Here is a 22,461-nt window from a genome sequence, read left to right on the forward strand (position 1 = left end):
ACTACTACAACCATAATCGTTTCTAATGAACGAACAAAACTAAATATATATATGTGAAATCGCAAAATAAAATTGATCACCCTTTGCGGTTCTTCCTTACTCATGTCAAAGAATAAACAACATAGTTCGTATGATTGCATGCATACGAAAGTTTTGTTTCTAAATGACTTTGGACATCGTCTCGACGACGTCTGAATTTTCATGAGGAGGCCACACACAAGGCATCCTCGTCCTTCGGGAAATTCGATAAAAAGTCGCTTGACCTCTCGAAGACACAATCGAGGGTCTGATAGGTCGAACGATAGACTAACGATTATTCTTCTACCCATTCGTATATATGATTTTATTCGATTATTTATGAAAATAGTTGAATTTCCTTCCTTAGGCTTCGAAGTGATAAGTACGAGAGACTGAAATAGCAAACACTTAAGGATAGTTCGGTATTTATAATACCGTTTATGTGTATGTGTATGTATGTTTGTGTACATTAATGTATGGCTATTATCGTAACATCTTATCGGAAAGTTAACGGACGCGCACATTAATGTGCATGAATGCATACCGTAAAGATGTCTTCGCAAAGAACCTTCTATGAGAGATATTATGTCATTCTTCTTACAATAGAATTTTTCTACGTCGCTTGTTATTCTATCGTAAACTGGGGTGGACCACTCGAACAGAGACCAAAAGAGAGAAGAAAAGAAAATTTATTTGAAAAAGTCACTCGATGACCTTTACCCTCGGGTCATCCGTAAAACTTCGCTCTTTACGATAGGAGGATACCCACGTTCTGTGCATGAAATCTATACTAATCATTGTATTTCAAAACTATTAATTAGAGATGGATGAATAATTGTTAGTAATATGTGCTGCCATCTGCGATAAAACAATTATATTGATTTTTAAAGTAATTAAACATATTTTTAATTATACTATCTCGATAATCAAGGAAAAGTAATTATTATTAAAATGATAATAAATAATTTATACAACACACGCGGATGCGATTCTATTATTTTAACGATATAGTAAAGAAAGTAAAATCAGTCTCTCGATCAATTTTTATAATAATTATCGTGTTTTTTAATAAATTAGACATTACGTGTTGATGATCGTACAAATTGAGAAAAATGTTTCTTTGAAAATTTTCAAGAAAATAAATAGTACTTCAATTATAAACACAATTACATTTATATATACAGTTAAGAAAATCTACTTAGTGTTTCAAATATTTTCTATTTAAACTATTAACTAACGAATTAGTGTTACGAAAAATGGAAAACTATAATCGGTCGTTCATTTTGAACTGTGAAATAGGCCACGGCGTTTATTCAAAGACGCTTGAAATATTCATTGAACTTAGGTTAATCAGGTAAAAATGAATACAAGTATTATCGACTAGTAGAGTAAAACATAACGCTTTTACCTCTATTTTATGTATATACCACATATATATACAAATACATATGTATGTATAGGTACATATGTGTATAGGTAATAAACATATGGAAGTTCGCGTGTCGCCAGCTAGACGCCGACACCCTTTTTAAGCTGGACCATACACACGTGTGGGTAATTCCATATATTTCATGTGTGTACATAATTGCGTGTCACGTCCCATAGAGATTACCTGTTGAAGATAAAAAAATAAATATATTACTTTAAATATATTCATTATAAAAATATTATATTACTATATAATAACACATATTATATAGTAATATATATATTATATATATATATGTGTATTATATATATATGGATAGAAAATGTTGTCACAATTCATTTCAGCATATATAAATAATATAATACATATTCATAGAGATTACTTGTGTGTATGTGTGTGTGTGTGTGTTATGTTCCAAAGTGATTACTTCTTACAGATAAAAAATAAGTGTATTACTTCGAATATATTAATTACAAAAATATCACATTACTGTAATTACATTATTATATAGACATATCATATTAATAACGATACAATTTTGTCACGATTCATTTGAGGATATTTATATTTATATAAATAAATAAAAATAAGCAAGATTATATATATATTTATATATATATATAATATAAAAGATGATATATATATATCTCCTTTTTATTAGGCAATGTACAAAATGTTCAGCATACACAGTATGCACGATCGTTCTATACGAATTTCGTATAAAACCTTGTGTAACGTTAAATCACAATAAAATGATTCATACAAATACATTCTCTCTCGCCTAACGTGTTATCATCGAGCGTAATTATCTCTCTAAATAATCGAATAATCTATTCTAATCACGAGATCTCATTAAACTAATCACTTAAGTGATAGCATTACTAACATGGAAGAAAATATTTTCCCATATCATTCGAAAATCCAATTAACATTCTCTCTCTCTTTCTCTCTTTCTCTTTATCCTTCATTACTGTTCATTTATTTCCCTTAATTCGATACTCTCTATCTCTCACCTTCAATTTCCTCTAATCCGATCGATCGTAGAATAGTTTCGGGACAAATAATAATAATAATAATAATAATAATAATAATAACCTTGGTTACTTGTTCTTATGGTTAAATCAAGAAAAATAGATAAAATGATTAAAATATTATTCAGTGTTATTACAACTAATGAATTTGAAATCGAACGAGTATAAACGGTAGGATATTGTGTCGAGAATCGTTGTAAAATGCTCGTAAAAAATAACGAAAGTGTATATATATAAAAAGAAAGCGAAAAAAAGATAAAAAAGATTCACATCTAACAATAAGTCTATCCATTTATATACGAATGGGTCGGTTATTATAAAGAGGTATTATACAATTTGATTTTCTTTGTGATCAATTTTTCTTTGAAAGGTTCTTGTGTTAAGAGAAGAGATCACTTGGCTTTCTTATTATTAAAATGGCGTGGTCGCTTTCGCGATTAAGTAATTAATGGAGCGTGTTATTTCGCATAAAATATCATGAGAATGTTTTACCATGGTCTCTCCTCTCCTAAGAAAGCAAGAGTAAAATCATCGTTGAGTTTTTTTATATATATGATTAACAATAATAATAATGATGATAATATGATGATAATAATAATTATAATTATATCGGACTACGGAATTATATTACGGAAGAAACAACGACCTCGTTAATATCAAGCATATCATTTTATTTTATTATCATGTTCAATCATTTCGCATTCTTTTCTTTTCTTTTCTTTTTCTTTTTCTTTTTCTTTTGTTTTCTTTATTTGTTTGTTCTTTTATTATAGCGTAAATGTTCTAACTAATATTTTCCGGTTTTGTCTAATATTTATATATTTCTTTTTCTTCTTGTTTGAGATAAACGGTAGAGTTATTATTAAAGGTAGAACATAGGTTTTACAGTCTTTTTATTTCATGATAACGCAAAGATCTAGGTTATTCAGCGTATATTTTTTTTTCTAATACCAACGTTCGCACGAAATTTATTTAACTTATTATCAGATTTGTTATAGGTATTATGATCAAATGAAAAATAACAAATCCTAGTTGTGTGAGATTCAATATCAAATAAATGTAACTTACATTGGTACCATAAGAATAACCGTTAAATAATAGAAACTTATATATATAATTTCTTATTTTTAAATAAAAAAAACTGTATATATATATCTTGTTATCATACATAATTCGTTTTAAAATGATTAATAACTCTACCATTTATCCTAGATAATTAAAAAATGTAAATAATTCTAAGATTTTTAAAAGAAAACAATTTACGGTGAATGGAAATTACATGATTTTCTTGCATTTGACCTCTCGTTTTTATTATTATTATTATTATTATTATTATTATTATTATTATTATTATTATTAATAATATAAATTTAAAATGTATTCCCTTTTAAATTTTAGTTTTCATTTACTTTTACGAGCAATTTACAGAATGGTAATGACCGTGTCAGAAGCGTGTCGCGGTTTATTAAGACGCACGTCATTTTCGCAACAACACAAAATCACTTTGAATTTTATCAAAATAAAAATCATTTCTTCCCTTACACTTGTATTTACGTATTATTACGTAAATACAATAACACAACCCACCAGAGATTAACGAAATCGGACAACCTGTTAAACAGGAATGGAAGAGAAAGTGAGAGACAGAAAGAAAGAGGAGGAAGATGAAAAAGGAAGAAAAGAAGAAGAATAAGAAGAAGAATAAGGACGAGAATAGGAAAAAAATGACTTTTGTATGTATATGTACAAGGAAAAGAGAAATATCGATTTACATTACAAGCGAGAAGCTACTTCGTATTATCGCGCTTAGTAGCGCACGATAAAAGAACTCATGGTATGCATGTATAATATGCTTCTGCATAATATATCTAAAATTAATCTTTACACGTTTCCCTTATATACTACGTGAGTATATGTATCAGTGTTTCTCTTTCTACGAGTATGCGTTTGTATGTATAGTACGTGTGTGTGTGTGTATATACTCCGTTCTAATGTAAGTTTTCTTTTAACGCGCACGCGCGCATATATACATATGTGTTTGAATGTAATTAACATGTATAATATATATATATATGTATATATGGTGTGTGTGGGCTGTGTGTATTCATGTACGTATGTTCACTGCCATACAATATGTTAATATTGTTGTTGTTATTATTATTATTATTATTATTGTTATTATATATATATATATATATATATATATATATATATATAATATATATTACCTATGTAGAAATGTACACATACTGTACATTAGATCTTATCATATATGTAATCATTTTTATAATTTACAATTTGTCGAACCTGAAACAAACGCATTTGTAGCGAAACGCAGACCACTCTTTTACGTTACATAATGTAACCAATCACTCGTAATAACGATGTATATGTATGTGTATACATATTTAAATATATATACACATATATATGTAAATATATGTATATATATACATATATATACACACGTGTGTGCATGCCTGTATTACATGTGCTTTCAAAAATTTTTACAGTCCAAGCTTCCACGAATAATACACGTCAAATTCAAAAAGGGGGGGGGGATATTTCTTTTTCTTTTTTTCGATAAGGATAGAGAAAGAGAGACGAAAAAATGAAGAAAAAAAAAAAAGAAAGGCAGAGAAAGAGAAGGAGAGAAAAAAAGTATGAAAGAAAAGGGGAAAAAATAACAAAAGAAAGCAACGCGATTCTATTTCGCTCCCTTTTTCTTCTCTTTCCCTCTCCCCTTTTTTTTTTTTTTCATTTTCTTTTTCACTAATATTACTCATTAACACGTATATCACAGATTGCTCCAATACCGGAACGTCTTCTCTATTATTATTATTATTATTATTATTATTATTATTACACACGGTATTAAACGGCAAATTAATAAAATAAAACAAAACAAAAATAAAATAAGTAAAATAATAAAACGATAAAAAATATTCTCCAAGGAACTATACAAATCTATTTTGTTAATCGATAAGAAATGTTTCTTCTTTGTATAAAAAAAACAAAAAGAAGATAAAAAAAAGACAAAAAAAGAAAAAAAAGAAAGAAAAATAAAAATAAATAAAACCTTTTTTTTTGTGTATGAAATGACGGTTTATCGATATAATCAGAAGAAAAATTATATTTTTTCTCTCTCTTTGTATTTGAATTAAGAAATGAAAATTATTTAATGAGATAAATAAATATTGTGTCGAGAATGACGGAAGTTAATTTTTGTTGTCAACCAATCGATTCTCTCCGAATGCTACTCGCTCGTGCTCGTTACGGGAAACCGAGCTAGGATTATCATAAAAAGTAATAAAAAGATTTTTTTTCCCCGTGGGACGGACGTCAAATATTATTATTATTATTATTATTATTAATATTATTATTATTATTATTATTTTTATTATTATTTATATTTCGTTTTTTATATCATCATTATCTTTACTTTTTTTTTTTTTTACTCTCGTATGTCTTCTTTTCTTTTTTTCTTTCTTACGATTATACATTTCTCTTTTTTTCTTCCGTCTATTCGACGGAGGAACAACAACATAAAAATATAAGTGAACCTTAGGCACAAACACTTCGTAGCATATAGTTTTTATATGTTGCGATAAAAACACCTTGTCTTTTTTTCTTTCTTTTCTTTTCTTTTCTTTCTTTCTTTCTTTGTTCGTTCTTTGCATATCGTAATATTTCAGAAATAAAGTGTTTATTGTAATAATAAAAAATAAAAATGCTTTAAAAAAAAAAAAAATTCATATAACTAATAGAGCTCGGCAAATCAAACAAGCGAATTTGCTCGTTTTTTTTAATCTTTTCTATTTGTATTTCTTTATGATCAATAAAATTTAATATACGTATATATTGCGTATATATATATATATATATATATATCGATTCAAAAAAGAACAGAAGCGAGTAACGAGCTAGGATAATTATTAGGAGAAAATTAATTGTATTTCCTTTTCTTTTTCTTTTTTTCTTTCTTTTTCTTTTTAAATCGATAGAATTTTACGCTATTCTATCACTGTTGTGGTCATCGATGGATCGATCCACCAAGTAACGGGCTTTTCTCAACATGTTTTGTAATTATTATTTGATCATCTTTAATTATCGCGTACAATCAATTTAATCGACAACACACATTTATCTATTCGACATAAAACTTCGGAAAAATATAAGGAAAAATGTACCAACTGAGCCACAACATAAACATTTGGATTTTATTAATACATTCATTTTGTTGTCTATTTTTCTTTTTTTGTTGTTTTGTTGATTCTTTGATTAATTTCGTTAACACGCCTGCTTGCTTCTTTTTATAATAAGATCTCGACGGGGCTAGCAAGGAAAGTGAACGGGCAAGAAAAAAAAAAAGAAAAAGGCAATCATTTCGCGATATATAGGCGTTGATATTATGAAATTACGATGACTCGTGAAGCGTATTTTGACAATAAAAAATAAATGTAACCCATTGCACTATATTTTTTATTATTTGTTTGTACTTAACTCTTCGTGTAGAAAATTTATCCCAATAATAATAAAAAAAAAAAAGGAAAAAAAAAAAAAAGTAAAAAGAAAAATAACAAGAGAAAGGAATGAAGGATAAAATAGTAACTAAACATTTCATTAAATTATTTATAATGGCTTGCACGAGTCAACGTTAGCAATATCTTTTAGATCAAAGAATTTAAACACATTCGTAAAACACAGGTTTTCCTTATGGTATAATATTGGTATAATATACACGTTCATCATCATAGAGGCCAACAAAGTACGGCAATCGAAAAAATAAATTTCGTGACAACCATATTTGCCATAATAGCTACCTGTACACATTATACAAGAGCCGCCTGCGATGATGTCGGCAAATTTTAACAAAATGTATGTACGGTGTATGTAGAAATTATACGTATCTACATAAAAACAGACACACGCGCGCGCACACATCGCATACACACACACACATATATATATATATATATATATATATATACGTTATTCTTGTTTATATATATATATATATCCAGATTATAAATGTGATTAAATTCACTTATATACACATATCACTTATATGCATATGTATATAAGTGAATTTAATCACATTTATAATTCAGAAAAGACATCTATGTCATCGCACAAATCACTTTTGTTGACTCTGTTTGCAAGATATAGGAATAATAGATATATTCCAATATGATTATTGATAATGCATATACGTATCCATACATACATGCATACACATATATAAACACATGTGCTGATAATTACGGTAGTGAAAATATTTTTTAAATTGATTCTTTGATTTATTTCACAAATAATTTTAATTTAGAGTAATCAATGTTTCGAGGAAAAATCCATTAAACAATTACCGACACATGTGAATACATTTATGTATGTATGTATTTATGTATAAATATACATAATATCATAAAAGTGCCGACAGTATGATGCTATTCCATCTCGTTAATAAAATTTTAATGATCTCTATAATAAGATTCTTCTCTGTTAATCTATTTACCAGTTCCCACTTCTCCCTCTACTACGAAAACCACCTCCCCGAAATTGTCCACCCCGTTTCGGTCCTCTTGGAACGAAATTACCGGAGGATGGTCCACGTGGACCTCTGTCCATCCAAGGAGCTCTAGGGCCACCTCGGAAACTACTCCTACCGCGAGGAGGACCATTTCTCCAATGTGAGAAAATCGCTGGTCCTCCAACTCGAGGTCGAAAGTTTGGACTGCTACTGTGCACATCATACTCATATCCCGCTACGGGATGAATGTCCGTCGATGTACTACACGATCCGGAATCATTTGAACCTGCATCCGCAATAACCGCTTGTTGCGGACCGTTCGATAAAATAATTCTCTTGTTGCTTATCACATCGTCCTGTTTCTCATCAAAATCACCATTTGTTGGCAGTCTCTTTAAATCATTCGATGGTGCCGCGTTAGATTCCATCAAAACCTCCAACTGTTCTGATATTTGTGGCGTGTCCGTGAAATCTTCATGAGCTTGATTTTCCAACGAGGAGTTTTTATCACCAATTTGTTTCTCCGTCAGACTAGATTCTGAATTCACCTGTTCTATATATTCCGACACAGATGTGTACTTCTCGTCGCGAGGATTCTTCGTTTCTTCTGAAATTGATGATTCTTGAGGTGATTGTTCCTGATTATTGTCAGAATCACCTTTGATCGACTCATCGTTTGTCAATGTGTTATCTAATGAAGCAACATAACCGGAAGAACCGTGTTCAGAGTTTCGAGAACTCGATACGTCTTGTTGCGTTTTCTGATCCTCGATCGACAACGAACAGATTTTCTCTTGCGATGTACAGATTTTCTCTTGCGATGAATTCTGAATAGCTTGTATGTTTGCCGATGGCTCACCTTGTTCAAATTCAGGCATAGCTATGGGCTTGCCTTCATCATCAAGAATAAGGACCGTTTCAGGTGGTTGTAATAACAAAGGACGACTATTTGGAATAATGTCTGGTGGCGAGCGTTGCTGTTGCTGTTGCTGTTGTTGTTGCTGTTGTTGCTGCTGTGGTTGTTGTGGTTGTTGTTCCTGTGATCTCGACTTTCGAATACCTGTAGGAGTACGTTGCTTATGATTATGATCGTCAGAATATCTACTTTGTCGATTTCTTGGAAATCCCCGGCCACCACGACCACTCCTATCATTCCTATGGAAGGTTGGAGTATCGCGATGTTGATGGTCCGATACCTGATACCTATTTCGCAATTGCGCTTCCCCGTGAAAATCTTGATTAGATCTAATATTATGTTGATTATCATGATATTCGAAGTCTTGCTGATTCTGTTGGTGAACCTCGTGAAAACTTTGTCCTGGAAGAAATTCTTGCTGATTTTTAAGGAAGTTTGGTGGTGGTGGTCGATTTTGATGGAAGTTCGGTTGATTCGGATGAAAGTCAACTGGCGCATTATGATGAAAATCTGCTGGAGTTTGGTGAAAATTATTTGGAGGTTGATGAAACTGCGGTGGTGGCGGTGGTGGAGGTGGTCCAGGATGAATAACATGAACGTCTTGCAATATTTGACCTCGAGGTACTGACATTTGGGTGGAAGGTAATGGAATCATACGCATGTCCATATCTAAATGTTGAGTCTGCCCGGACTGTACTGGATTCATTGCCCTCATATCGCGATCTTGAGATCTGACATCTACCAATATTCTTCCTTTCGGTTTACTATCTACTTCGTCGTCCGACATTTCCATATCAACGCTCTCCACGATATCGCCAGGTTGCATATGTTGCCTAATTATGATAAAATATAAAATGTATTACACGTAGACTCGTACAAATTATTTAAAAACAAATATAATAATTATATAATAAAGCCTCACCGATAATCCTGGTCACTTGTAGACCATAAAGCATTGTTATTTGGTAATACATTCAACGTCGTATCATTGATGGTATTATGATTTGCAGGACTGCCTGTGAGACTTATTAAATTACGATGATCGACATCTGCTGCCTTTATTAAGCTGTATGGTAATTGGTTCTCAGATGTTAATGGTATTGGTATCACCCTACATACATACAGTGATAAAAGATATCTCCATGATTTCATAAAATAATAAAAATGATTAATACATTACCTATGATCTACATCTCCGGCACTACTAAGAAGAGGCTCTTGAGGTTGCGCATCATTATACTCTACAGGATCATTAAACCCAGCTTTTTCGTACATCGGTGGTGACTCTGGAGTTTCAGAAAGTATTTCACTTTTCCCTCTTATATTGTTAGGCCAAACAGAGTCATTACTAGACTCCCATCTATCATTAGCAACATCTATCCATGAAGTTTTATTTTTTTCATCATTTTCACCAGGCCAAGATGGATTCATACTATTTTTACCTGGAGATATATAACAGACTATACTGTATTCTTTATAGTAATTCTAATTGCCACGATAAAAAAAGGGATTATTTCTGTTTTTTTTTAAATAGTCCATACCCTTTTCTTCCCACTTTGCTGGTTCTTTAATTTCAGTTGAGGGAGTCCATGTAGGAAATTTAGGCGGCAGTTTATTGTAGCAGTTTTCGTCATCGAGAAAAATAGGTGGCGGGAGAGGTGGGGGAGGTAAGGGATTTACAACAGTTGCATTAGTAGAGCCATCAAACGGCACAGTGATATTACTTTGACTATTTTGACTGGAATATGGAGAAGGAGTGTGTGATTCGGTAGGTAGGTTACGAACGGAAATAGGAGTACTGTGGTTTATTGGACAATTATTCAAAGTGCCGAGAGATGAACCCTGAGCACTCATCATTCGTGAGAGCACAGGAGTCACTGGAAGCTGTCCTAATGCAGGTGAATGCCTATAATTAGGACGCTGCGGAGATTCCACTTGAGGATCAGAAATATCTAAACCTAGACCAGGTATACCACCAGGATCTTGTGTTCCTTCTGACGAAGGAAGAACAGTTTTCAAAAAACTAGATATATTGAAATCTTCACTGTTTTCACTTTTGGTGGGCCTCATATTGATCACTTCTATTTGCTTTGGCTAGTAGAATTAAACAAATTTAAATACTGATAGATATTTTATCTAATAAATCATATTAATAATAATATTTAATATAATAAATAATATATTTTGTCTAATAAATTATTACTTACCTCTAAAGAATCATTATATTGTTGTGTCATCATAGTAGGTGTTGTAGATCTTTCGTTAAACAAATGTCTCTGAAAAACATATATAACATATATAGTCATTTGTACATATATGACATAATAATTATAATCATAACACAAAACTGTATCTCACCATATTACCAAAATCTACATTCCCTCCTATAAACGAGGAGAAGTTATTAGTAAAATCTCCAGATTCATGTCCCTGTGTCAACTCTGGAGCAGGAACAGGAACAGGATCATAATCATGAGTGTATGAACCATAAATAGATGGAGGTGCTACTTCTATAATTGCAGATTGATTTGTAGCTTGATTTTCATCACCTGGCAGCTCTATATCGCTATCAGGGCTAGGAGATGGAGCATTCACATCAGGTGATGGAATAGGAGAGACCAATGTTGGTAATAATTCATCTAATTTCTTTTTTAAGTTTTTTACTCTGCTACCAAAATTGCGATATGCCTATTTGTAAAGATATTGATTAATAGCTAAATAAAAAACCTGTTGAATTGTTTTTCTATTTTATATAATAAACAGAACATTTCTCTGTTGATAAAATTTACTAACATTTGTTACTATTTTCACTTCACTCCGTTGAGTTTCATAAAACTGATCTGCTTGATCTAGTAATTCAAGAACCTGAGCTCTTTCTCCAATTTCAGCTTCTAATGCACGCACATAGTTTTCAACATTTCTTACTGCCAAATCAACTTCTTTTTCAGCATCTTCAACACGTCTTCGATCTTTTAAAGATGCACAAAGTTCTTCTGCATTTTCTATGTCTATGTTACTATCTCTTAAATCACGTAATCTAGCATCTGTTGCCTGTTCTAGAGTAGCACAAGATCTCATAGTCGAAATCAATAATGCAGACTGAAATTCTTCTGGCACTGTAGCAGGTTGCGGTTCTGCTTTTTTCTTTGGGGCAGCTGATATTAAGCCCGATAAATCAGCAAGAAACTCCTCATCGTATACTTGTCTCTGATCCCAAATCTTAAATATCCGCAGTATACGATGTTTTACTTTTTCATCTCTAACCATTGTGGTAGCACGTTGTAGCGTAGTGCCCCAAGATTCCACAAATTCATAGTTTTTTCTCTTGGAGTATTGAATGACATCATTAGCCAAGTAAAAGAGGGTAAGACGATGCTCTACTTTTACTATCGCATAAAAATCACATTATTAATCATTTACAATTAACATTTCTATAAATAGTAACATTTCTTAACCCTTTCAATAATACTAGTAACTATAGTCATCGATTGATATTTTACATTGGTTTATAATTTTTTAAATCTAAAACTTTTAAAACACATTAAATTGTAATATTCCATCCTTTATCCACTTAGCAGTAGAATGTTTGCATTATAAATGACTTATACAGTAGAACTTTATTCATGATACAAAAATATCTATGTAGTAAAAGCATAAAGATTTGTGAAACTGTATTGAAAGGGTTAATATACCATAATATACAGAGACATATGAACTATTCAGTCTAATTATTAATGAAATTTTAAATATAATAAGTTAACTATTGATCAATTGTTTTGTTAATAAAATTTGTAAACATTCTTAAAACAGAGTACATTGTTTTGTTCTGTTATATTTTGATATATCAAGTACACAAATGCATACAATATAATGTAAAAAAATTAGATATTTATATGTGATTTAAAAAGATTCAATGTAATATTTAACTCACCCTTCTTTAAAACTTGAAGCCAAGTAGCAACAATCTTCTTATGATGTTGTCGTTTTTCAAGACACCATGACGAAAGACTTTGAATAGACTCCTGTGAATCCTTCAATGAATTAAGTCTTTTCTCAAAGAATTCCACATCAAAATCACTTGTTGCCATTTTGTTGACGAATCATCAACTCGTTCGATAGTTCAAAAATTTAATGTCATAGCATTTTTTAATATGAACCACCGAAAGGTACACAAAAACATACATCCAGGTATCATAGATAAGTCGCTTATCTAGCACATCAACCTAACCAAATATTATTGCTAATGTATCAACATCGAATGCAAGGAATTACATTAACTATTAAAAATCACTATTCATCTTCTCAATTAAACAAAGCTCTTCAATTTCACTTTTCCTTTATATGCACAAACAGTGAGATATTAAAAATCATTTAGAAACTATAAAATTAAAGCTTGCAATACCGATACGCTTAAGCTGTCGTTATTGACGTAAACCTAAAGAATACAAGAAGCAAATAATTCAGTCTGTAAATGTAACACAATTGTAATGTCAAATAAATGATATTATTCGATGCACAGTACATTAACTTTTGTAGTATATTTCAAAATACCGTATATCATACAAAGAGTCGTGAAAACAAGAGTCAGCCATCTTTCTAGGACCAAAACACGACCGCGCAATGGCCGGCACGATTCATAAAATATCGTATAAAACTTATTAAAAATTAACACGGATATGTTTTTATATTTTCATTAACAAAAAACGAAATTTATATTTTTATCGATCATAAAATTCGATAAAAGTTTGCATAATTTATTTAATGAATTTGAATATATTATTCTAAAAATAAAAAATAACTTAAATATATATTAATAATTCTCATGAATTGTATATATTAAAAAGTTTTAAAAATTATAATAGTTTTATAATAACATGTTTGATTAAAAACATTATTCCTTTTTATTAAACATATATTCCTTCAAAATTAGCGATATAAACAAAATTTGTTTCATTTTCAATAAACAACGGTATACATTCGTATACTTAGTTGCCATTTATAGATATGATATGATATAATTAGATATATATCTTATTAACGATGAACGTTGATAGGTTAAATGCATTTTAGAATTAGTATCAAATCATCCAATCATAGATAGCATACGTGTAAAGGCGAGCATGCATTTACTAGTGAATCAATACAAAATTATTCATAATTTATTACAATTTAATCATGAAATTGTATTTAATTAATAAGAATACAAATATCACACAATGCTTAAGAAAAGCTACAAAAAATTGCAACGAAAATTTAAAAAATTAAAACAAAAATTTAGTTTATATACGTCCTACTAAACTACCAATGAGAAGAAAGAAATTTTAGCGATGACGAAATAGAAAGCAAATGGCGCCAATTTACCCGCGTTTATTAGATTGAAATAAAATTAATTCTTGATCTGCATCATCGCTTATGTGGTATAGATTATAGTATTAAGAACTCTAATATATTTTTATATATATATATATATCCTTACAATCTTTTACGTTCGTTTAAAAATAGTAAATTATAATTATAGCCAATAAAAATTGAACTCGATGTATAGCGATAATTTAAAATTATGAACAGTGACGCTACAACAAATCTGATACAATAATCGATATTATTACAATTAAAGTAATGCAAAATCTCATAAAGATTCGATCAATGCAATTGTGTTATATAGTTCATTATTTTATATATAATCTAAATTATATTAAATAAACATTATAGTATATTCCTCCGAATAGACATGAACTATTGTCCTTGAAAAACTAATCGCTCCATATTTCCTTTATACGAAAATATAACAACTTTACGTCGACAATATCATGGTTGGTTTTTCTTTCTTTTTTATCTGTTTTTTTTTTTTTTTTTTTTTTTAATGAAACCAAATATAGACATAAAAGAAGAGGAAAGTGAAGCATAAGGAAGGATATAACGATCGGGCCATAGACGGTAATCGAACGAAGTGAGAAAGTCTTTCGTTGGTGTGCGCTTTAATCACACGGAGCACAACTTCTCTCTCCCTCTGTCTCTCTCCTCCCTGTCTAGAGAGCGAGCGAACATCGATGAATGAATCCTGTTGCGCAGAGACCGGTGGCTTCCACCGTAAGAGTCGATATATCCACTATATAGTCAATTGCATCTGTGGGCGAAGGAGTGTGCGTGCGCGTGTTCGAGGCGCGGTGGCGGTGATGATGGTGGTGGTGTGGCGGCGGTGTATGGCGGTGTGTCGCTTGTCTCAACTCTATTCGACTAGTAGACATATTCCTCGCAAGTGTCACGTCGCGGTCGAAGGGAAGTTTACGTCTGAATAAAGAGGATTGTTCGAGGATCGTCTTGTTTGCTTCCTTGTTTTCAGTCATCAGTCATATCCTACTTTAAATACATACATATATAGATACATATATATACATATCATTATCATATATACGTATATATATATATATCTCTGTATATATCTTATATTATATATATATATATATTTATTTTATTTATTTATAGATATAATATATATATATACATATACATATATACATATATATATATATATATATATAGACACATATATCATGTTAGTGTATTATTTTTTATCCTCGTACGACAATCATTGGAGAACAGGTTGGAGATGGATTTGGCTTTAAAATGAAATGCGCGATCGAGGATGCGAAAGGGAGCAGGCGTGGACTGTTCGTCGTCTGAGGTCAGGCGTGGGGATGAACTCTACGGGGTCTAAGAGAGGGAGGAGGTCTGGGGCGCTTCCTGTGCTTGGCACTAGCCTAAAAAAGCTTCACAAACAGAATCGCGACCGAATGTCTTTTCAATGCTACGAAAATGGTGAAGTGTGGGAAAAAGTGGGCATTGAGTAAAGGCTTCGACTGCTCGAATCATGACAGAAGCGTCGGAGGAGTAAGTAATCTATCTTTCTCTCTTTTTCTCTTTATTTCTGTATTTCTTTCTTCCTCTTACTTGCTCTTTCTGTTTAATGCTACCGTACCACTGTACGTATGAAGATGGTTCCGCACGGAAAGGCGAAACATTCGTTACGTTACTGTGCTTTTTACGAGCTGTGTGTCCCCACCATGTTTTAAATGGTGTACACTTCGTACACACATCGTCCAAAGAAACATTCACTTTTCTTTTTCTTTTCTCCATTTCTCTCTCTCTCTCTTTTCTTTCTTTCCTGAATCGCTCTCCATAGTACCCCTCTTGCATTTTTTTTTTTTTTTTATTTATTGTGTGACTTTTTACGACCGTTAAGTTCCCCCTCTTTCGGGAATCTCACACATTATCTTTTCGTCGCTCCTCCTACGAATTTACACATGTAAACGTATGTCGTATACTCCTTTCTACAAACGTGTTGGTATGTCATCCGGTGTGTGTTCGTGCATGGCTGACTGTTCATTCATTGAATCGATGTCAGCGTGTAACATCTGCTATGTAGTTGTATTACTGACGATTTTGAATATTTTACCGGCTATTATATGAAATAAATTTATATTTAAACGATCCTTCTTCCCTTTCATTAATTTTTTTAAACAACGCGTTTTTTTCAATTTTTAATATAACTTATATCCTTTACCACTCTATGTATATTTCCAATTATGCTAGATTCATTGAATTTTGTGTACAACTTGTCATATTCCTTTCCATGGTATAATGTTAGTGTCCATGCTTTTACTATATCTATTCACATATTAATATGGTAATATAGAATTGATTTCAATTAATCTTATTGTTATTGTTTTTTAGTGGTAACTACTTAGTGAGGGTTTGTGCCCAAGTAATGACGAGAGATGATAGTTCTGGTGGATGGGTTCCTCTTAGTGGAGGTGGCTTAGCTAATGTTTCTGTGAGGCGCAGAGCAACCTCAGTGGTTGGACTTCAGACTAGTAATACCAATGGTACAAGTATTTCTACTTCGAATGTTAACACTACAACTTTGAGTACAACTGTCAACGCGCAGGGTCATGGATCTAGTACTTCTCCACCTAGTGCGACAAAAAAAAAACATGAATATCTTATCTTTGGGAAACGTATCACCGATCAATCGGTATTATGATATAACAGTTTAATAGTAAATTATAATATTAAGTGCTTTATCATTATATTATAAAACATCTTTATTTATATTCTTTATCTTTGTAGGTTGTTCTTAGTTGTACTATTAAAAAAGATTTTGAATATAATAAGGTAATGCCAACTTTTCATCATTGGCGGACGGGAGAGAAAAAATTTGGATTAACTTTTACAACGGCTGCGGATGCAAGAGCATTCGATAAAGGTGTACGTACTGCAGTGGAAGAACTGTTGGAAGGTAAGACTCGTAATAATATATATTAACCCTTTAGCTTACAAAGACGTCTCAGAGGCGTCGTAAGTCTACCGGGCGAAAAAAACAAAAAATTTCAGAATATTGTTTGGGCGGCCGTTCCAAATATGAATGTAGGAATATTTTTCGTAACTCTAGTTTTACACTTTCTTACTCTGATATTCTTATTCTCTACCTTGATTCTTTTCCCTCTTCACCCTTATACTCTGTTACTGTGTAATAAAGGACGATATTTCTTATATCTCTACCCAACCGAAAAATAACTTTACTTATTCGAACTACATATATATTTAGCAACGACCGTTTTCGAACATTCATATCCTGACCTTTCTTGTTTACATTTCTCATAACCGAAAAACAACTTTACTCTTACTCGAAATGCGTATATATTTAGCAACGATCGTTTTCGAATATTCATATCTTCATGTTTCTTGCTTACATTTTTTCCAATCCTACATGAATATAATAGGTCACAGAGAAATTCCAGAGACGCGACGTTCAGTTTCTTCAGTTATTAATAATGGATTATTCAATTTGCAACAATAAGTCTTTTTTTGTTTAATAACCAACTAACCGTAATTATTTATCAAACATCTTGCAAAGTTAATTGTACCGCGCACGTGTATATACAAATCATAGGAAGTTTGAGATTAGTATAGTTTCGAACCATGCTACTTTTTTTTATGTTTAAAATGTATTTTTCATATAATGAAATGATTTGTTCTTCCTGAATATTTAAAGATAATGAACAAATATAATGTGACTAAGAATGCATTAAGATACAAGTCCATTATTCTGTTATCTTAAATAGTAAATATAAAGTAAAAAGAGTGACATATCATTAATTATTAATTTTTTTGTGTTTGTTATTTTGCTGCATTTTTATATGGATTGTACAACTGGTAAGCTGTACAAAAAAATGTATAGTCTATCATTGTTTGCTATACAATGTGTAAATAATTAAATTTATTAATATTTTGTTATTATAATATTATAGGGCTTGCGGAATCAACATTGTGCTGTAATTCAGCAGATGGTGGTGACGAAGATGTTTTTATGGTAAGAATTGAACAATTTTAAAATACATATTTGAAATTCGTCATATCAATTGATATTTTTCTAATTTTACAGACTTTAAATCTACCTGTGGAACCTTTAGATCCACGTCCATCTTCGGATACATCTCGTGGAGTAGTTCGTGTACCTATTTACCATCCCCAGTGTCCTGATGTTTTTGATTCCCATAATAAACCTATCCATTACATTGGTGGATCCGCCAACAAAGTATCACTATCTCAACATCCCTTAACATCAACTGCAGACATTGGATCTGATAATTATTCCTATGTGCATCTCACAACAGTCAACCACGAATATTTATATCCCATCGTCGATGATCATAAAAGTGATAGATTAGACAGGCACAGTAGTGGAACTTCTTTAAAAAAACCCGATATTATAGTGTCACAACCTTCAAAAAATACTATCAGACGTAACGTACAGTTACGTTGTAAACATTGCCAAGAATTATATTCTGAGCAGCAAAATCCTAGGGGATCTTGCGAGGATGCTCCTGATCCTATTAAACGTGGAATAGAAACAATATCTTGTTTATCATGTGCTCAGTGTATGCTGTATCATTGTATGAGCGATGCTGAAGGTGAATTTGCCCAAAATCCTTGTAGGTAAGTTTTATTAGAAAACTTTGTATGAAAACTTTACTTTATTAACTTAAAAAAATGTACGTATATGATTGCTTAAGATTTAATTAATATATAATTCTGTAGTTGTAGTACGGAAGAAGGATGTGGACGAAGATGGATTGGTTTAGCATTATTATCACTAATTGTTCCGTGTTTATGGATTTATCCCCCACTCAGAGCTGTTCACTGGTGTGGAATATCGTGCGGAATGTGTGGAGGTCGTCATCATCCAATGGAATAACTGGAGGATCCCTTTGATGTCTCTGCTCCATACTCAGTTGAATCAACAAAGTTTTCATCATCGCGTAGTGCAGTCGCTAATGTGTATGAATGTCACGATCTGAGTATGGGACGTTGTCAGAGGTATCAAAGGGGCAGACAGCTTCCAGTACACGCACTAATCCATCAACATCATCTGTGAGAATTAAACTGACAAAGAAAATGATATGGAGCACAAGATGCATTTAGCCTTCACAATGTGTATATTCCGTACGTTTTGTAAACTTTATTAGCAGTATGAATTGTTTAGTCACAACTGTATATTAAACAATGACAGATGGAAGTAAGATAGTATTTATACTTCCACCAATTGGTCTATGGATAGGACTGAGCAACTATGTATTGTACATGGTGTAAATTATGAGAGTGCAGCTGTGAGATAATGCAAAAAAACTTTTTATTCCCAGTTTGAATTATTATTCTCTGCCTCGTGTAATGTGTGTATAGAGAGCACAATGTCCACACTGGAATCGAGCATTGCTGCGATTGTCAGAATGAAAGTGTAAGAATGTGTTCTATTCATAAGTTCTGATTATACTAAAAAAGTTAAAGCCAGTATTTGCTAATTTTCTAGCCCTTATTAGTATGTAATAAAGTTGGGAAACAAGAGTAAATTGAAACTGTAAAGTTAATCAAGATAAAGTAAAAATTACTCTATATTTATCATTTATTAGTCGTTGAAAATTATCTCATTAAAATATATGATGGAAAGCATTGCAATATTTGCATGTATGCTATGTTGCTGCTGCAATCACTTGAATAATTGATTTCCTAAAAAATACAAAAATTATTGTCAAGGTGATTGAATAATCTTCTAAGTTGCAAACCATGTTATGGGTGCCTATATTGTACAAATTTTGTGATATTTTAGAACATATTATACGTATTTTTATGTATTTTATTGATAAAAATAGATTGACAAAAGCTGGCTGCGTCTCATAAGATGCAAACAGTAGCTAATATTTAATAAATATAACTTCTTCACAAAGCAAATACACACAAATATTTGTGACCAGTGCCTGATGTAAAGAGAAGATTTATAATTATTAATTTAAATTGTCTAAATATTATTTAATAAAGAATAATGACACATTAAAAAAAAGATTGAAATATAACAGATTTCTAATTAAATAATGATCTGATTCTTAGTATTACTCATGGCACTTAGAGTATTTCATAAAAATATACGATACTAATTATTATCTTAATTTTTACTTATTTTTATTAATGATAATAAATTATCTTATTTTAATGTTCTCTCTAATGCTTATGCTCTCTTTTGGTGATATTTATTCATATATTATATGCATTAATGCATTAATATTGTACATTATAAAAGTATTTATACAAAATAATAATTTCTTTTTTATTTACAGGTCAATTTTATTAAAAGTCTGTAAATATATTTATGATTTTTCATTTTAGTACTATCAGTTATTTAAGTAGAACCAGTTTATTTGATCTTATATGAAGTAAGAAGCAGCTAGCTTAAGCAATAATTATTATCTTGATCTTTACTAATTAATTATGTTAGAAAGATATATATATATATTTAAAAGATATGTTGAAGAAATATCTACGGATCTGATTACATATTTGTAAAAATTTAATTGCCATTTAATCATGATACTCTCTCTTAGATAAATAGTGCCATAATATAGATCGCGCTGTTATACTTTACAGCTAAGCACAATTTTAACATTGCAAAGATTCTTATATTTGTTTATCATATTATGTAAATCACCTTGACATTTATCTCTATGTATAAAGAGAATGTATATAGAGATTGTAATATATTTTTTAAACCAAAGCTTCAAAATGTGCTAGGTAGTTCTTCATGATCAGCTTATTGATATATAATGTAAAATATTTACAATATTATTTTTAAGAAATTATTACTACAAAATTGCTAACAATACATTTGTATTTGTAGAAGCAATTTACAAGAAATATGTTATTTGTTATATAATTAAACTACAAGCATGTGATTGTTCTGCAAACATTAATAACAGCAATGCATGATATATTTTAGAATTGTACAAAGTGACAAAGAATGTATTTTCAAAATAGCACACGTCTATGCTTATTTAAATAATTAATACTTTGTTATGTTCAATATTTCTAGTCTATTAATATATTAGTGTTTATGGATTGCTTCTCATATGCCATAAAAAATAAGTATCAAAAGTTTATACAAAAAAACTATTTGTATTTTCCTCTTAAAATGAACATTTATTGCTCTTAAATTCAAAATTTATGTGCATCTATATTAATTATTACTATACATACATGCTCGTTTTATTTGAAAAATTTTATTGAAGTATCTAAATGTTATATGTCATATGATAATGGCTAGCCTTCTTCCATGGTAGTTCATATTTATGAACACTGATTTAAGCATCCATCCATTCATAGAAAATATTTTATTGATGTGTTCCGTTATGTCCATCTAAATGCAGTAACTTTTAAATTATATTTTAGAGTGTATCTATCTATATAATTTACTTAATTATTATACTTGACTAAATATTAAAATAGCATACATATAAATAGTAATATTATGCAAAGAGAGAATACATTAGAAAATTGGTTCCTGAATAAATACAGTAATTTTGAAATTTTCATAAATACTTGTTCTGAATAGTAATTAACGAATTTGAATTCTATTTATAAAGCAAAACAATGGTTGCGATAAAAAAAATATCAAAAAAATATTAATCAAATCACAATAACTAACTTCTGTTCATTAGTTGCCAATAATTCATAAATTTTTGTTTAATCTAAATTTAGAGTACAAAGATTTTTAAAGTATGTTTAAAAATATATACATATATATATATATATATATCTCATTTTTAATTTCATTAATATAATAATTATCTGTGTTATGTTTACAAAATCTTGTTTATCATCTATTAATACATGTAAAATCATAAACTAGATTACAAATACCATCATTTTCTTTTTGTTCTTAAAATATTTTTTCAATCTTTTGATTTAAAAAAAAAAATATTAAAAATAATATCCTTGTGTATGAATACTTGCAATCCAATTAAATAAATATATTTTATTTAAAATAATATACAAATACGTGCTAGATATACTAGTATAGATACATATACATAATAAAGCTGTTTTTAATTTTACAAAAAATATAAGTTAAATTTTGTAATGCACATATTATTTAATCTAAATGTAATTTTTTTGAGCTTTGATATTTTTAAAACTTAAAAATTTACTT

General features: G+C 30.3%; 2 protein-coding genes across 9 annotated transcripts; one reads left to right on the forward strand and one right to left on the reverse strand.

Moving 5' to 3' along the window:
• Nucleotides 1–1,299: 1,299 nt before the first annotated feature.
• Nucleotides 1,300–13,540, reverse strand: LOC122514715. Of its 3 annotated transcripts, XM_043631705.1 has the most exons (9): nucleotides 12,856–13,540; nucleotides 11,718–12,310; nucleotides 11,283–11,612; nucleotides 11,132–11,200; nucleotides 10,466–11,018; nucleotides 10,105–10,384; nucleotides 9,847–10,035; nucleotides 7,994–9,757; nucleotides 1,300–1,630 (listed from the first exon to the last, which is right to left on the reverse strand). In XM_043631705.1, exons 1-9 carry the CDS (start codon nucleotides 13,010–13,012, stop codon nucleotides 1,627–1,629), a joined length of 3,939 nt encoding a protein of 1,312 aa, XP_043487640.1. In that variant the 5' UTR covers nucleotides 13,013–13,540; the 3' UTR covers nucleotides 1,300–1,626. The 3 variants fall into 3 exon arrangements, with proteins under 3 accessions (XP_043487640.1, XP_043487641.1, XP_043487639.1); XM_043631706.1 differs by lacking the exon at nucleotides 1,300–1,630 and having other exon boundaries at nucleotides 7,176–9,757; nucleotides 10,105–10,366; XM_043631704.1 differs by lacking the exon at nucleotides 1,300–1,630 and having other exon boundaries at nucleotides 7,176–9,757.
• A 1,507-nt stretch (nucleotides 13,541–15,047) lies between these two features.
• LOC122514447 (sprouty-related, EVH1 domain-containing protein 3) lies at nucleotides 15,048–21,290 on the forward strand. Of its 6 annotated transcripts, none has more exons than XM_043631292.1 (7): nucleotides 15,048–15,273; nucleotides 15,528–15,815; nucleotides 16,659–16,959; nucleotides 17,055–17,223; nucleotides 18,236–18,297; nucleotides 18,370–18,923; nucleotides 19,026–21,290. In XM_043631292.1, the coding sequence occupies exons 2-7, from the start codon at nucleotides 15,796–15,798 to the stop codon at nucleotides 19,180–19,182; spliced, it is 1,263 nt and encodes a 420-aa protein (XP_043487227.1). In that variant the 5' UTR covers nucleotides 15,048–15,273; nucleotides 15,528–15,795; the 3' UTR covers nucleotides 19,183–21,290. The 6 variants fall into 6 exon arrangements, with proteins under 6 accessions (XP_043487227.1, XP_043487231.1, XP_043487230.1 ...); XM_043631296.1 differs by having other exon boundaries at nucleotides 15,048–15,266; XM_043631295.1 differs by having other exon boundaries at nucleotides 15,048–15,247.
• The last annotated feature ends 1,171 nt before the right edge of the window (nucleotides 21,291–22,461 follow it).

Source organism: Polistes fuscatus, unplaced genomic scaffold (assembly GCF_010416935.1).
Source record: "Polistes fuscatus isolate 324 unplaced genomic scaffold, CU_Pfus_HIC Scaffold15, whole genome shotgun sequence".
Lineage (NCBI taxonomy): Eukaryota > Metazoa > Arthropoda > Insecta > Hymenoptera > Vespidae > Polistes > Polistes fuscatus.

What these genes read in the sequence shown, in the direction of transcription:
- LOC122514447 (XM_043631292.1), top strand. Translation starts at nt 15,796, where the DNA reads ATGACAGAAGCGTCGGAGGA. An exon ending in AGTGGAAGAACTGTTGGAAG is followed by an intron (nt 17,224 to 18,235) that starts GTAAGACTCGTA and finishes ATAATATTATAG; the next exon opens with GGCTTGCGGAATCAACATTG. An exon ending in TTTGCCCAAAATCCTTGTAG is followed by an intron (nt 18,924 to 19,025) that starts GTAAGTTTTATT and finishes ATAATTCTGTAG; the next exon opens with TTGTAGTACGGAAGAAGGAT.
- LOC122514715 (XM_043631705.1), bottom strand. Translation starts at nt 13,012, where the DNA reads ATGGCAACAAGTGATTTTGATGTGGAATTCTTTGAGAAAAGACTTAAT. An exon ending in GCTTCAAGTTTTAAAGAAGG is followed by an intron (nt 12,311 to 12,855) that starts GTGAGTTAAATA and finishes TTTATGCGATAG; the next exon opens with TAAAAGTAGAGCATCGTCTT. An exon ending in AGCAAAGTGGGAAGAAAAGG is followed by an intron (nt 10,385 to 10,465) that starts GTATGGACTATT and finishes AATACAGTATAG; the next exon opens with TCTGTTATATATCTCCAGGT.